The sequence below is a fragment of the Corapipo altera genome, unplaced genomic scaffold (assembly GCF_003945725.1).
Source record: "Corapipo altera isolate COAL_440 unplaced genomic scaffold, ASM394572v1 112, whole genome shotgun sequence".
NCBI lineage: Eukaryota > Metazoa > Chordata > Aves > Passeriformes > Pipridae > Corapipo > Corapipo altera.
Window position 1 is genome coordinate 33,859 of NW_020884899.1, and position 14,027 is coordinate 47,885.

Consider the following 14,027-nt stretch of genomic DNA (forward strand, 5'->3'; position numbering starts at 1 on the left):
ATGCAAACAGATGATTTATTTATTGCTTTCAGACAATACATGTGATCTCTAAATCTCTAATGTTCACTATGCCCTGCAAAGTTACACTGTAATAAAAAAATAAAATTCCACAGTATATATTTTGTTGTATTTTTCATACTGACACAATGTTCATGTTCCCTTATTCAAGTCTGGAGTCAAGTGGAATGCATAACAGGTAACTTTGTTTTAAAGAAATGTTTAACAATAAAAAATTAATTACCACTGTATGAATGCACTTGCCCCTTTTGTAATGAAAAGCTTGTCACCTGCAGCATAAAACATGCTTGTTCCCTTGAACATTATGGATTGATAGTTGTGAAAAAGGAGACATTTCTTGCTAGTGTCTACCCTTCACCCCTCAAATGTAGGCTTCTGCAGGGAGCTGGGTGGCAGTTCCTGAAATAGAGGTCGCACAACCCAAGGTGGATTTACATCCCACGTGGAATCTGTTTGAAAAAGTCAAGACTTGTGGAACTGACAACCTGGGAACAGCAGTTGCTAATGGCAGACTGTAGAAACTGCTACAATTGAAAATAAGCATTCATTTCTGGTTGTTTAAGTGATGTTTGCTACAAAGCTTGCTCCTGTGGTTAACCTTAAAACCACAGGTAAAGTGGGAGTAGAAATAAAGTGTCTGATTACCCAGTATGTCGTAGATATTGAGTTTGAATTGGATTCATGGGTTTTGTATGACTTAAAGCCCACAGTTTATTGTGTTGCCTGAATTTATTCACCCAGAAACATCCTCCAACTCAGAAGTCTGTGCGTTTTTCTTGCCTTTTTTGTTGATCCAGATGCCACCCAGCTCAATTTGGGAGATCGTGTAACTTATTTGGGGGATTGACCAGATTCATTCTTCCCTTTCTGTGATTATCAATCTATTACCATACTCAAAAAGGCCAAGTGTGTTTTGTGCACCTCTGCTTGCCTCTGTGGCCCTGACATTTCTAGAACTGAACACTTCTGTGAATGTGCTCCTGGGCTGTCACTGTAAATTGATGATGAAGCTGGCTGCCAGCCTACATCAATTCAGATACTTCGGCTGCATTTTGTGTTTAACTCCTTAGGAAATGCAAAGTTCTAACTGACCTGCACTCCTACTCCCCCTGCTTTGCTGGGAAGAATCTCTGTGGCTTTTAACTGTTCAGATTTGGCTGTCATTTACCTTGGAAGATAAAATATTTACTGATGGCTTATGAAATCTTTGTTCATTTAAAAAATATTCCTGGTCAGTGTGACCAGAGCTGAAAGGACATACTGGTCCTCTCATTTATTTAAATGAATATATGCATTCCATATGTTGGGGTTTTCAGTAGAATGTTAAATGTGCTTTGGTGCACAGAGGAATACAATAGCAAGGGACTATCTGTCCTCGTCTCCTGTCCAGGGGGGTGTCTGTAAATCAATGCTGAGGGAAGAGGAAGAACATTGTTAACGTGTTCTGTGATACTGACTCTGTTAATTGGGCTGCTATCATCTAGATATCAGTTTGGGTCACATGCCAGGTCAGCATAACCTGGGCAAAATCAAGCTAATCTGTGGCAGACCAAGTGCAAGCACACAGCTGTGACTCAACCTAGGAATTAAGTAATGTGTTTATTGTAAATTCATTGTAAATGACCTAGTAAAACTTATTAGGATAAGTAGAAGCTTTTAAACAGTTCTGCAAAGGGCTTATGAGATAATCAGTGAGATGCCAAGGTATGACTTGACTTCCATTATTCCATCTGAAGAGAAAGTATGATTGCAAAATGAAAGTGTTTACATAAACTGATAAAAAACTTGAGAATTCAGCAGAACGCAGCCACGTGTTCCCGAGCTTTCTTCCATAAAAGTCTCACCATGTCTGGCAGAGCCTCATTCGCCTTCACTATGAGGGGAATCGTATTTTTACTAGCGCTCACCCTTGTAGGTAAGGCTACATATCTCTTCTTCACCTTTCTTTCCCAAAATTTCCTTCAGTTCTGTGGCAGTGATTGGATCTAGATTGAACATTACTTATCTGCTTTTCCCTTTTTACAGGTAGCCAGAAGTTTGACTTTGGTAAGTAAATTTCCTTCTATAACCTTTTCTCCATGACTTTGTTGTTATTTCTATTTATTAGAACATGCTTGCAAGTATTGTGAAAATGGCTATTATTTCCCACAGACCCTGGATTCAGTAGTAGGAAGAGCTACCTGTACGGTTATGAAGGCTGGGTGTTGAATGGGCTTCAAGAAAAGAATTTAGCCAAAGCTGGCATACGCCTGAGCAGCAAAGTAGAGATCAGCGGGCTATCAGAAAACACTTACCTCCTCAAGGTACTGCGTCTTCTTTCAAACGTGCCATGCAACAGTAAACTAAAATCACAGTTGTAATTGTACCTGGCTAATCTGGGGTGTAGGAAAGCAGCAGGAAACACAACTGGAGACTTACCACTGTAGATGTCAGAGAATGATCTGCAAGCTACGATTTCAGAAGGGAGGAGACACTGGTGTCTGTTGTGGAAGTTGCTTGTAGCAGGTGTTCCTCAAGACTTTGCATCAGAAATACAACTGGCAGGGATTCTGTTAGAAAATGGCTATTTCTAACTCAAGACATTTAAACCTGCTCAGAGTTTAAGATTTGATTCTAGTCTCAGCACACATTTCCAGCTCCTGTGGGAAGCCAGGACTTGGCTGTATAAAATCATTGTCATGAAGGCAACTGATAAACATAGACTTAAAACATGATAAGAGCTAAAGATAAAAAGTGTTATAAGAGTAAAAAATGAAGGCAATCAAAAAGGAGTATGTAACAATGTTTAGTGTCTGAATAGTGCAGTAAAAGATCTGGACATCTGAAATCATGCCTTGCTGACATCAGCAGTGATAGGACCTGATTCATTCAAAATAGGTATGTTTCAGAAGAATACTTTTGTCTGTTTAATTCAGTCAAAAATCAGAGCTTCTTTTTCAGGCATTGAATTCAGTGACAGAGCTCTCACTGGTTATAGTTGAGCTGTAGATCTCTCAAAACTATGGGCTAGGTATTGTATTGCACACTACAGTCTTCATCCTGAAATTTTTATGTGTGTGCACTAGGCTGTGCTCTGAGGCACCTGAACTGGCAGTAACTTTGCCAAAGTTACTGAAATTGCTTCTTATTTACATTCTATCTCAGTGTGTATAAATATATTGTTCATTATTAAAATATTTGGGTTGATTTAAGCAATTCACAAATATGAATCAAATATTGTGACTCATTTGGTAAAAGAAAAACTGCATGGGGACATGATGTAAACTTTTTAAATGTTAAATTTTATCTAAAGCAGAATATTTATTTTAAGGATGAAAAAAAGGGAGATTTTTATTTCAAATTTTTTAAATTACTTTTTTAATCATCCTTTTTCCCTATAAAGTTAATGCAAGTAAAATGTTTCAATGTCCCTGAAAGATAATAGCAATATGTTAACTGCTTCTGTAAGATAAAATAGCACTACTCAACCCCCAGGTTTTGCACTGGTTTTACAATAGTCTAAGCAAGAGACAAAAGAATAAACTTCTGTATGACTATCTAAGTCTACATTTGGAAGGAAAAAGAATCTAACTAGTGGTTATGTTGATTTCTTCCAATCCATTTGCATATTTAGTATCAAAGTAATTTTATTCTCCTAAGTGTCTTTTCTGAATTTCCTCCCAGATCCGCCCTCCACAATTTGAGGAATACAATGGCATCTGGCCCAGAGACCCATTCACTCGATCTTCCAAAATCACCCAGATGGTTTCCTCATGCTTTACCCAGCCCTTCAAGTTTGAATACAATAGTGGACGGGTTGGAAACATTTATGGCCCAGAAGACTGTCCCAATACTTGCATTAACATAGTGAGAGGAATACTGAACATGATACAGATAACCATCAAAAAGTCACAGAATGTGTATGAATTGCAAGAGGTTTGTTTTTTCCATTCTAGAACTACTTTAATGAAAGGTTGTGTTCTCTTTAATTATTCTTCCTTTGAGTTTTTGTTTATTTGCAGCTACTTTCAAATGTTCATAGTAAGAAAAAGATGATTTTCATTCATATAGAGGAAAATGTGTGCATATGCGTTGAACAAATTAACTGTGCTGAATTTTTTCTAAGACATCTCTCTTTAAGTCTTAACATGCAGCCCTTTGGAGAAAAGAGAATTATTAACTGTGAATTTATTTGTTATATGGCTTCCCTGATACAACTACTTGATCCATTTTATTTGTTAATTGTTGATATTAATTAATTGATTATTTTTTAATTTTAAACTCCATCCCCTGACTGAGTATTGTTCACATGCCAATATTTTAGTTCAATAGGAATAATTGTGTGTAATGGCAACAACTTTCAAAACATAATTAAGACTGTTCAGTAGGTACTAACCCTCATATTGTGCATTTAGAATCTTCATTCAGTAAAAGTTCTCACACAGTGAAATTCTGATATAATTGGGAAGTCTCATTATCTGTGTTCATCTGCTAGGCTGGAATTGGAGGTGTTTGCCATACGAGGTACATCATCCAGGAAGACAGGAAGAACAGCCGGGTCTCTGTTACCAAAACTGTAGACCAAAATAACTGCCAGGAAAAAGTGGTGAAGAGTGTTGGAATGGCTTACATCTATCCTTGTCCTGTTGACATGATGGTATGTGAGATGTGAAAAGATCTTCCTAGTTACAAGCACGGCCCATTCACTCTTTGTTCTCTGTCCTCTCACAGAAAGAAAAACTCGTAAAAGGGACTGCAGCTTTCTCCTACAAACTGAAGCAGTCAGACAGTGGTACCCTGATCACAGAGGTGGTGTCTCAGCAGGTGTATCAGTTCTCACCACTCAGTGAACCTACTGGTGTTGCTGTCATGGAAGCAAGGTAGGTGGAACATGGGCTTATTTCACAGAGTGAGAATAATTATAGGTTCTATCACTGCCTTTCTCTCCCAGTTGAAGTGAAATGAGAATTGAGCTCCACAGGAGTTGGATAAAGGTCTGAGTACTCACTCTTGGGGTTTCCACAGTCCTTAAAGTTCAGCAAACCGTTCTTTATTTGTACTCTGGTCAAGCTGGCATTACGACTACATGGGAGAAAAGGAGAAAAGCTGTTTTTCTTGCTTATACCATAAGAATGCAACTTTACTGTTCCGCTTGTCTTGAAAAAGGGGTAATTGATAGTGTCAGGAGGAAGATGGTGCACATAGAAATAAGATCATTCATTACACTGTGTCAGTAGCTCTCACTCAGAAGACGGAAATTTCACTTCTCCTTGGAAACAATTTCATTGTGGATAACTCTAATACCATTTTGTTTCAGATGGAAGGCTTTATTCATTAGCAAAAAGTTTTACTGTGATAAGAAAAATTATTAAGGAGTAAAACTGATACCATCACAGTATCACTGAAGCAACAAATAGCCAAGGCAGATGGATGAAGAGAGCTAATGCCTTTCTCCCATGACACTTGTCTCTTGACAGACAGCAACTTACCTTGCTTGAAGTAAGAAGTGAACGGGGCAGCTCCCCAGACCTTTCCATGCAGAGCTACGGAGGCCTGCGTTACCAGTTCCCAGCAGAATTGCCACAGATGCCATTGCAGCTAATCAAGATGAAAAACCCTGAGCAACGGGTAGAGTATTTTTAGGCCTTCAAACTGATTTTCTAATAATAAAAAAAAAAAAACCCACAAATAATAATGATCATAAATTCTAAATAATGTAATTATGTAAGCCCTCTCTCTTGTGTTTTGTAACAGATAGTTGAAATACTGCAACACATAGTCCTGAATAACCAACAAGATTTCCATGATGATCTTCCATACCGATTCCTGGAACTTGTCCAACTCTGCCGGATAGCAAGTGCTGACACGCTGGAGTCCACCTGGAGACAATGTTCAGATAAACCCCGCTATAGGTATTTCATTGTATCAACTTGTAAGAAACTTTTCTGGCTTTGGAGAATTGAGAGTGAAAATCAAGGAAATTTTTTTCCTCTACTTGCAGACGATGGCTGCTGAGTGCAGTTTCTGCAACAGGCACCACAGAAGCACTCAAATTCATTAAGAGCAGAATCCGCAATGATGACCTTAACCACCTTCAGGCTCTTCTAAGTGTTTCCTTTGCTCTCCATTTAACCAAAGCTGATGAACACACTGTTCCAATAGCAGCAGTGAGTAGATCTACGTGAATCCTTCCTGTCTGATAACAAAAGGAATGATAAGCGATGACATCCTTTGATTATTAAGCACATTAGAGACTGGATTCTCCTCTCATATACACTAATTTTGTGCAAATGTTGACCTGTGAGTTTCTTTTGGCATTACATTTATGAGAGGAGAGTTCAATCCTCTGTCTTCATTTCCCTGCATTAATATAAAGCCCTTCTCTTATAAGTGCTTTTGAGAATAATCCCCCATTTTGGTTTGCTGGGATCACATGGCATGCCTTCTACAGACAAAACTTCGTCCACTTCAATCTCCTGAAACAAATGGTCACTGGTGTGTTATGTCACTTGGACAGCTCTTTTAATTGCGAACTGTCCCTATGAACTGGAATGTGCTGCAAGTGAAAGTATTTGTGCAAGCATCAAATATGTTGACACTATAATGAATCATTTATTCTGAACAGGATTTTTGCTGTCTCTAGTCAATATTCTTCTTCTTGATGAGGAAAAGAGGATATGAGAATGCATCATTAACATAATTGAGTTGCCCATTTTTCTAAGGATATTCCATTTTTACAGTGATGTTTATCCATAATCTTTGTGTTTTGAGTGTCATGTTCAACTGAGGGACGATGTAAGCTTATATATTCATATATATTGAAACTAGCAGGGAATCAAGCTCCAAAGTGAAGCTTCCAAACAAAATGTCTACAAGCTACTTTAATTTGTTTGGATGCAAAAATAATTATTCTGAAATCGATCCCCTCAGATCTGATGATTTTCCTGCTCTGAAAGCTTTGTGAAGCACTGTATTAAAAAACAAATTTTTTTTCCTCATAGGATTTAGTGACCAGCTCTCGAATCCAGAAAAGTCCCCTACTTCAACAAGTTGCCAGCTTGGGATACAGTTCTGTGGTCAATAGGTACTGTTCTCAGACCTCAACTTGTCCTAAAGAAGCTCTCCAGGTGGGTAGGGTTTTTTTCAGTTGTTGTTTTTTTTTTTTAATTGCTTAGTAATGCTTATTTTATTACCTTAATTCTATTAAGATACAGTATCAAAATGGCAATTGGACATGCACATACACATTTTGTAGGTCTCCTTCAGAACCAAGGCAATTAATTATTTTATTAATGTAGATACTGCTTCAGCGTTGAAAACAAAATTTTCACATTGCAGGGGTAAAATCCTGAGAGAAGTCACCACTGAGTGATTTTATTAAAACCAGTTGCTTTATTGTGATAGGGTTTTCAGTGGGTAAGGGGAACACTGTGGACAATCTGTACATTAGGAAGAGAAGATTGAACTATGCTTTGTCTATAGCCCATCCACGACCTGGCAGATGAAGCGATCAGCAGGGGCCGTGAAGACAAAATGAAATTAGCTCTGAAGTGCATTGGCAACGTGGGAGATCCAGCCAGCATCAAGCGCATCCTGAAGTTCCTTCCCATATTTTCATCCAGTGCTCCTGATATCCCCATCCACATTCAGATTGATGCCATAATGGCCTTGAGAAAAATAGCTTGGAAAGACTCCAAAACTGTAAGTAGGATCTAGTAGCTTTTTTTTACTTAGTGAATTAGAGAATATATACTGTAAGGGTAATGAATTTAATGGTATCATGTATCATGTGTGTGGATTCAGCATGTTTAAAAAAAAATAAAATTATTTTTAAGAACAATATTTTACAATTTTATATTCAGCTGATATTTTCTGCTAAGGTGTAATAATTATTAGTCAGTAGGAAACTTCCAGAAGGATATTAGCAGTGTTGCTTTCATCATCTGTCATAACCAATTAAGTCCTGTGCTAGTTATATTTAGTGGACATTTAGCCACTTAAAAGTCAACCATATAATTTAAACTGCCTCTGTAGTAAGGAGGAGAGAGAGAGACTTTCTGTTAAACTCCTAGACAAGATATCAGCATTGCTCTGCCTCTTTTAGACCCCTTCCTTAAGGCTGGATGAGTCACTACTGACCTCCTACTGAAGTTGCTTTCACAGTAAGTGTAGGCAAAGTTCCTGCCTTTCAGATGGTTTAGGTTTAAGACCTCTATGAGAAACAATTCACCCAGACTGTCTTTGGCAAACTGATGAAGCTCCTCTTTTAAAGTGGCCTAAAACAGTGAAGCATGCTCACTTATTCAGTGGAGTTACTCCAAAGAATGAATGTCTTACTATCTACAGTTGTTTCTTGCAAAGTTATTCACTAATCTTTGAAGGGCAGTAATGCACAAAGCAATGCTGATGTCTTTTTGATTGTGGTGAGTTGGCTCAATACATTGACAGATGGACGTTTATTTCAGATTCAGTGCCAGCTCTTCTCCATGATGCTGTTCCACCATGGCTCCTTCAGTTGTCTGAATAAAATGATGTGGAACCATGCAGTAAAAAAGATCAGGAAACCTTTCTGCAGGGATAATGACCCCCTGTCCCATATTTCTTGCGGCTTAGGTGTGGATTGAGTTTGCAAAATTGTCTCAATTATTTGGTAATTCCAGACACTGTTTTCTCTCTGCAGGTGCAGGGATATCTCATCCAGATCCTTGCAGATCAGTCGCTTCCCCCTGAGGTGCGCATGATGGCTTGTGCCGTTATCTTTGAGACAAGACCTGCCCTTCCTTTGATAACAACGATAGCCAATGTGGTGATGAAGGAGAGCAATTTGCAAGTGGCAAGTTTTGTGTATGCCCACATGAAGGCTTTGGCAAAAAGCAGGTTGCCGTACACGTACAACATGTGAGTAGAGACAGGAGCAAAGCAGGTGATCTTCTGCAAATGAGTTCTGTTACATTCTTTTTGGTGAGCACTGCGTGTGCTGATAACTGAAGACAGTTTATATACTGATGGGGTGCAGCTTGTTTCCGGATATTATTACGTTTCTCATTTTGTTTAGATCTTCAGCTTGCAATATTGCCCTTAAGATGCTGGCCCCCAGATTGGACAGGCTGAGCTATCGGTATAGCAAGGTCATACGTGTTGGTGCTTACTTTGGTGAGTAAAAGTGTTTCAGGGACCAGGAAACTTTCACTTCAGAAATCCATTCTTAAGAGATATTAAATCCTTTGGAGAAATAAGGCATTCTCCATTTCAATGAAAAATTAATTTAAATAAGAGGGTCACATGTTTAAAAGTGCTTGTGTAGCCATATAATAATTTCTGACTAAACAAGATTTATGTAATGATATATCTTACATATCATTACATAGTGTATGATATATCAGTGGAAAAATCTGCAGAAATATGATCTTGAATGACAAGCAGAATGGTTAGAAAGAAGACGTGTCTCTTGTTTACTTCTACCGTAGATAACTATAAAGTTGGTGCTGCTGGAGACGTCTTTATTATGAACAACCCAGGAACAATGTTCCCATCAGCAATAATTTCCAAGCTGATGGCATATTCTGCAGGGTCAGTGGCTGATTTGGCGGAGGTAAATATTTGCCTAAATCAATGATAAAACAAAATAAAAAGTGATGACGAAGTGTCACCTCTGTAAGTATGTTTCAGACTGCTCCTTCTCATGCTGTTTTGGTAGGCTGGTGTCCGCGTGGAAGGCCTCACAGATGTCATCATGAAACGAAATATCCCATTTGCTGAATATCCCACATACAAAAAGATAAAGGAGATTGGAAAAACTGTAGGTATTTTCACTAATGCAACGTGTGGGTTATATAAGGGGTATTTAGTGAGGCTTCTTGTACTGGTGAGGCTGTCTCAGAGGGTAAATTACTCTCCTAGCGGTCAGCTCAAGTATTTCTGTGAAGGGGAGATATGCAATGGGTCGGCAGGGGACATCTGCCATGGTTGCAATAGCTTCTGCCAATTTTTTCTCAGGCTCTACCTCCTCCCCACCTCACAGATGGCTGCAGAAGGAGCACGGGAGGTGAGGGAAGTGGCAGGCATTGCAGCATGGTGTGTCACATGCCTGGCAGACTTCCTACTCCCTCCCTTCATCTATCTAACCTAGTTTACAGGAATATACCTTTGTCTTGAAGAGAAAAGATTATTTTTTTTGCTGTTTTTTTCCAACTAGGTTTAGTGGTGTTAATGATCCAGAGCCTTTGTGTAAGTGTTATTGCTTGGAATACCAAACACTAGACTGGAGCCTATTCATGGACATCTCAATGGCAGGAGAAAGTCTGAATTAGTGCCACCATGCTATTTATGATCAAATATTTTTCAATGGAAAAGGGGAGCTTGGCCAGTGATGGGTCTGGTCACCTTGCTGAATTACCATTTGTAAAGCGTTGCATTAAGAAACTTTGCTTGTTTCTTTATCTGTTCCTCAGCTGTTGGGATGGAAGGAGCTGCCAACAGAAACCCCCTTGATATCAGCCTACTTGAAATTCTTTGGCCAAGAGCTGGCCTACATCAACATCAATAAGGAAGTCCTACAACAGGTTGTGAAGGTACCAGACACCCTTACTTCTCTTTGCAATATTTGACACCATTGTACTTTCATATCCTAACCTTGGATGTCTGTTTTATTGCAGACTGTGCTAGAACCTGCTGACAGGAACTCAGTGCTGAAGAGACTCATTAGCCAAATCCACAGTGGCATTGCAGGACAATGGACACAACCAGTGTGGCTGGGAGAGCTGCGATACATCGTGTCTACCTGCACCGGTCTGCCGCTGGAGTACGGGTCATACACGGCTGCTCTGGCCCGGGCAGCAGTCAGCAGTGAGTTGAGCAGTGGGAGATCAACTGTGTGTGTGGTGGGAGGAGGTGCTGCACTGCGGGGTCAGGCTGCCCCCTTGGGAGGGGACCCTGAGAGACTGGAGTGGATGGCCCAACAGAAGTGTGATGAAATTTGACAAAGGCAATGCAAAGTCCTTCACACCTGGGATGGAGTAACTCTTGCAAGTGTATAGGCTGGGCATCACCCAGACAGAAAGTAGCTTTACAGAAAAGGGCCAGGAAGGCCAGCACAAGCTGGTACAGTAAACCAGCAGTGTGCTCTTGTGGTGATGAAGGCCAACTGCATCACTGGCTGCAGAAGCAAGAGTAGAGCTAGCATGACAATGATTTGCACATTTGAGACTGCATCTGGAGTACAATGTCCGGTTTTGTGTCCACAGTACAAGAAAGATGTTCACACTTGATGTGAGGAAAGATTAGAGAGCAAGAGTTGTTTAGCCTGGTTGTCCTTCATCCACTCTGTCTTCTGACTCCCCACATTTCCAAAATTTTAGTGTTATAGTAATTATCAGACTTTCAATTTGGGTCAGTTCTTCATTTTTTTAGTATATTTTTATTTCCATTTTCAATACGTTGCATCAGAACCTTTGTCTACATAATGATCTTTCTGTATATATTCAGTATTTTTCAGACTCATAAAAGATCTCATGTACCCCAAAGTCTGTCTTGTTTTCCAGTCTTATTTGTTGTACTAACAAAAATATTACCTTGTACTAAAAACTGTTGTTTGCTTACGTTCAAATCCGTTCTTTCACTTTTACCATGTTTAAATGTGCTCTTGCATTTGCAGTTGATGGAAAGATAACCCCACCTTTAACTGGAGATTTTAGACCTTCACAGTTGCTTGACTCCACTGTGCAGATTCGATCTGACATAAACCCAAGGTACGAGAGGTTTCTAAGACTTTGCATATGAAGGAGGCTTTAGGAGAAGGCAGAGTCACACACGTAAAAGGAGCACCTTTCTTGCATCTGACTGCTTCACTCTGTTTCAGCTTATATGTACAGACAGTTGCAACAATGGGTGTCAACACAGAATACTTCCAACATGCTGTTGAAATTCAAGGCAAGGTCCTGACAAGAGTGCCAATGAAGTTTGAAACCAAGATAGATGTGAAACTGAAAAATATTAAGATTGAAACAAATCCATGTCATGAGGAAACTGAGATAGTGGTTGGAAGGTATGGTAGCTTTACTTCAGAATACTTCGTATTGCTGAAACCTGATGAAGTTCACCATTCACTGACCTGCTATAGGGGTTTCTAGATAGGCAGAATGACTCTGCAATGTGTAGCGGAACCTTTGGTATGAAGTGCAAGGAAGAAAAATAGGGGAGCTAAAAATCAAAAGATACCTAAACTATTTAGCAGCTTAATTTTTACTTTAATTTGTTTATTATTTTGTGTTCTTACTATTTTTCCATTATTTTATTGTCCTTTAAGGATTTTAATTTTTATGTTTGAATGATTTTTTTTCAATTTCCAAAAAATTAAAATTTAAATTCATCCAGATTTTGAAAACTTCACATGATATAAGGAAATTACATTTGTCATGAACTCTTACTTGTTTTCAATAATATTTATATTTATTAATTCATATATAATCCCTATGTTCAAATGACAGACCTCTGTGCTGTCTCATAATACTGACAGGGACATATTTAATTTAACCCAAAGACAAGAGGTCAAAATAATTCACCATTTTTTGCACATATCTCAACAGACATAAGGCTTTTGCTGTATCAAGAAATATAGGAGAACTAGGTGTTGAAAAGAGAACTTCAATTCTCCCAGGGGATGCTTCACTAAATATTGTGGAAGAACCTTTCAAATCATCAGAGAGAGCTTCCAGTGAAGGTTTCACAAAGGTAACCTATTGCTTTTTGCTTATATAGTAATATTTACCCTCTCTGTAATGAATGTCTGTAGTTTTATTCTCACCTATGACATACTCTCGGTGGTATTCACACACTCATCTCTAATGCAGCAAGAAGCTGACAGCATGGCAAGGAAACATGCTGATAGCTCTCAAGAGGATCTTCGCCACGTCACAGGAAGAAAAACCCATAAACGAGACATTTGTGTCAAAATGCATCACCTTGGTTGTCAACTCTGCTTTTCTGGAAGGTCACGAGATGCCAGTTTCCTAAAAAATACATATTTGCACAGATTAATTGGAGAACACGAAGCTAATATAGTCATAATCCCAGGTAAAATGCTAAGCATGAGCCTTGTCGTCTTAGGTTTTTCAGTGCTATTTGAAGCAGTATAACCTTCTAATGTGTGCAATTGGTGTGTAGTTGAAACAGATGCTGATATTGACAAAATTCAGCTGGAGATTCAAGCAGGATCCAGAGTGGCTTCCAAAATAATTCAAGAGGTAAACTCAGAGTCTAAGGAAGAAGATGAACCATCTCTGTATAAGGACATTCAAGCTAAACTGAAGAAGATTCTAGGCATTGAAAATGTGTTCAAGGCAAGTGACTTTGAAAATTAGAGTGGGGAACATTTTCCCCTAAATGAAGCCAAGAATTTGAAGTTCAGTGTGGAAAGATGGCATGGGAAAGAAAGGGTGAGGCTAGTTTGAAAGGTGCCAGTGCTAGACCTGTCAGTCAGAGCTACCTCTGGAGGGATTGATCCCTTGGGGTGCATCCAGCTAAGTCTTCTGTGCTGAGCTAGATTTCAGCTTGGCAGAGTGGATCTAAGGGAGTTCTGCAGATTCTTCAGTGAGTGAGGCAGGGAGGTGTTTGTCCCTTGAAAGGCTGATGTGAGAAGCTTGTCTGACACCCCCAGAGGTTTTACTTTGTAAATACAGAACCAGCTGTATCCTCTCTCTTACACTTCTCTATGAACTGTTTTTACAGGTTGCAAATAAAACACGATACCAGAAGAAGCGACCTTCAAAGAAAGAAAACATTGGTCTAAGAGAGCTTGGGACAGACCCCGATGCGAAACATCCCTTCAGCTCATCTTCTGCCTCCTCAGCCGCCTCCTCTTCCTCATCATCTGCTGTTTCTCCTGATCATAAAAAGGCTGTGGATGAAGATGAGAATGATCAAGAAAAGCAAGCAAGAAACAAAGATACAAGCAGCAAGAGCAGCAGTAGTGGCAGAATTAGCAAGAGCAGCAGTAGGAGCAGTAGCAGCAGCAGTAGGAGCAGTAGCAGCAG

At 39.3% G+C, this 14,027-nt stretch overlaps 1 protein-coding gene across 2 annotated transcripts in view; it reads left to right on the forward strand.

The window, feature by feature from the left end:
* Positions 1–1,861: 1,861 nt before the first annotated feature.
* The window catches only part of LOC113949994 (vitellogenin-2-like), a 22,321-nt gene continuing 10,155 nt past the window's right edge, over positions 1,862–14,027 (forward strand). Inside the window, exons 1-23 of one of the 2 annotated variants that reach the window (XM_027649230.1) lie at positions 1,862–1,933; positions 2,044–2,064; positions 2,170–2,321; positions 3,682–3,933; positions 4,493–4,654; positions 4,729–4,877; positions 5,475–5,625; positions 5,752–5,909; positions 5,999–6,164; positions 6,999–7,124; positions 7,480–7,698; positions 8,678–8,895; positions 9,053–9,150; positions 9,465–9,589; positions 9,695–9,796; positions 10,449–10,568; positions 10,653–10,842; positions 11,651–11,744; positions 11,855–12,040; positions 12,582–12,726; positions 12,846–13,068; positions 13,159–13,334; positions 13,723–14,027. The exon at positions 13,723–14,027 is cut by the window's right edge and continues 208 nt beyond it. In XM_027649230.1, the coding sequence (XP_027505031.1) occupies positions 1,864–1,933; positions 2,044–2,064; positions 2,170–2,321; positions 3,682–3,933; positions 4,493–4,654; positions 4,729–4,877; positions 5,475–5,625; positions 5,752–5,909; positions 5,999–6,164; positions 6,999–7,124; positions 7,480–7,698; positions 8,678–8,895; positions 9,053–9,150; positions 9,465–9,589; positions 9,695–9,796; positions 10,449–10,568; positions 10,653–10,842; positions 11,651–11,744; positions 11,855–12,040; positions 12,582–12,726; positions 12,846–13,068; positions 13,159–13,334; positions 13,723–14,027 (3,608 nt within the window). In that variant the 5' untranslated portion in view covers positions 1,862–1,863. The remainder of the gene's footprint in view (positions 1,934–2,043; positions 2,065–2,169; positions 2,322–3,681; positions 3,934–4,492; positions 4,655–4,728; positions 4,878–5,474; positions 5,626–5,751; positions 5,910–5,998; positions 6,165–6,998; positions 7,125–7,479; positions 7,699–8,677; positions 8,896–9,052; positions 9,151–9,464; positions 9,590–9,694; positions 9,797–10,448; positions 10,569–10,652; positions 10,843–11,650; positions 11,745–11,854; positions 12,041–12,581; positions 12,727–12,845; positions 13,069–13,158; positions 13,335–13,722) is intronic. The other variant, XM_027649232.1, reaches the window with a different exon arrangement.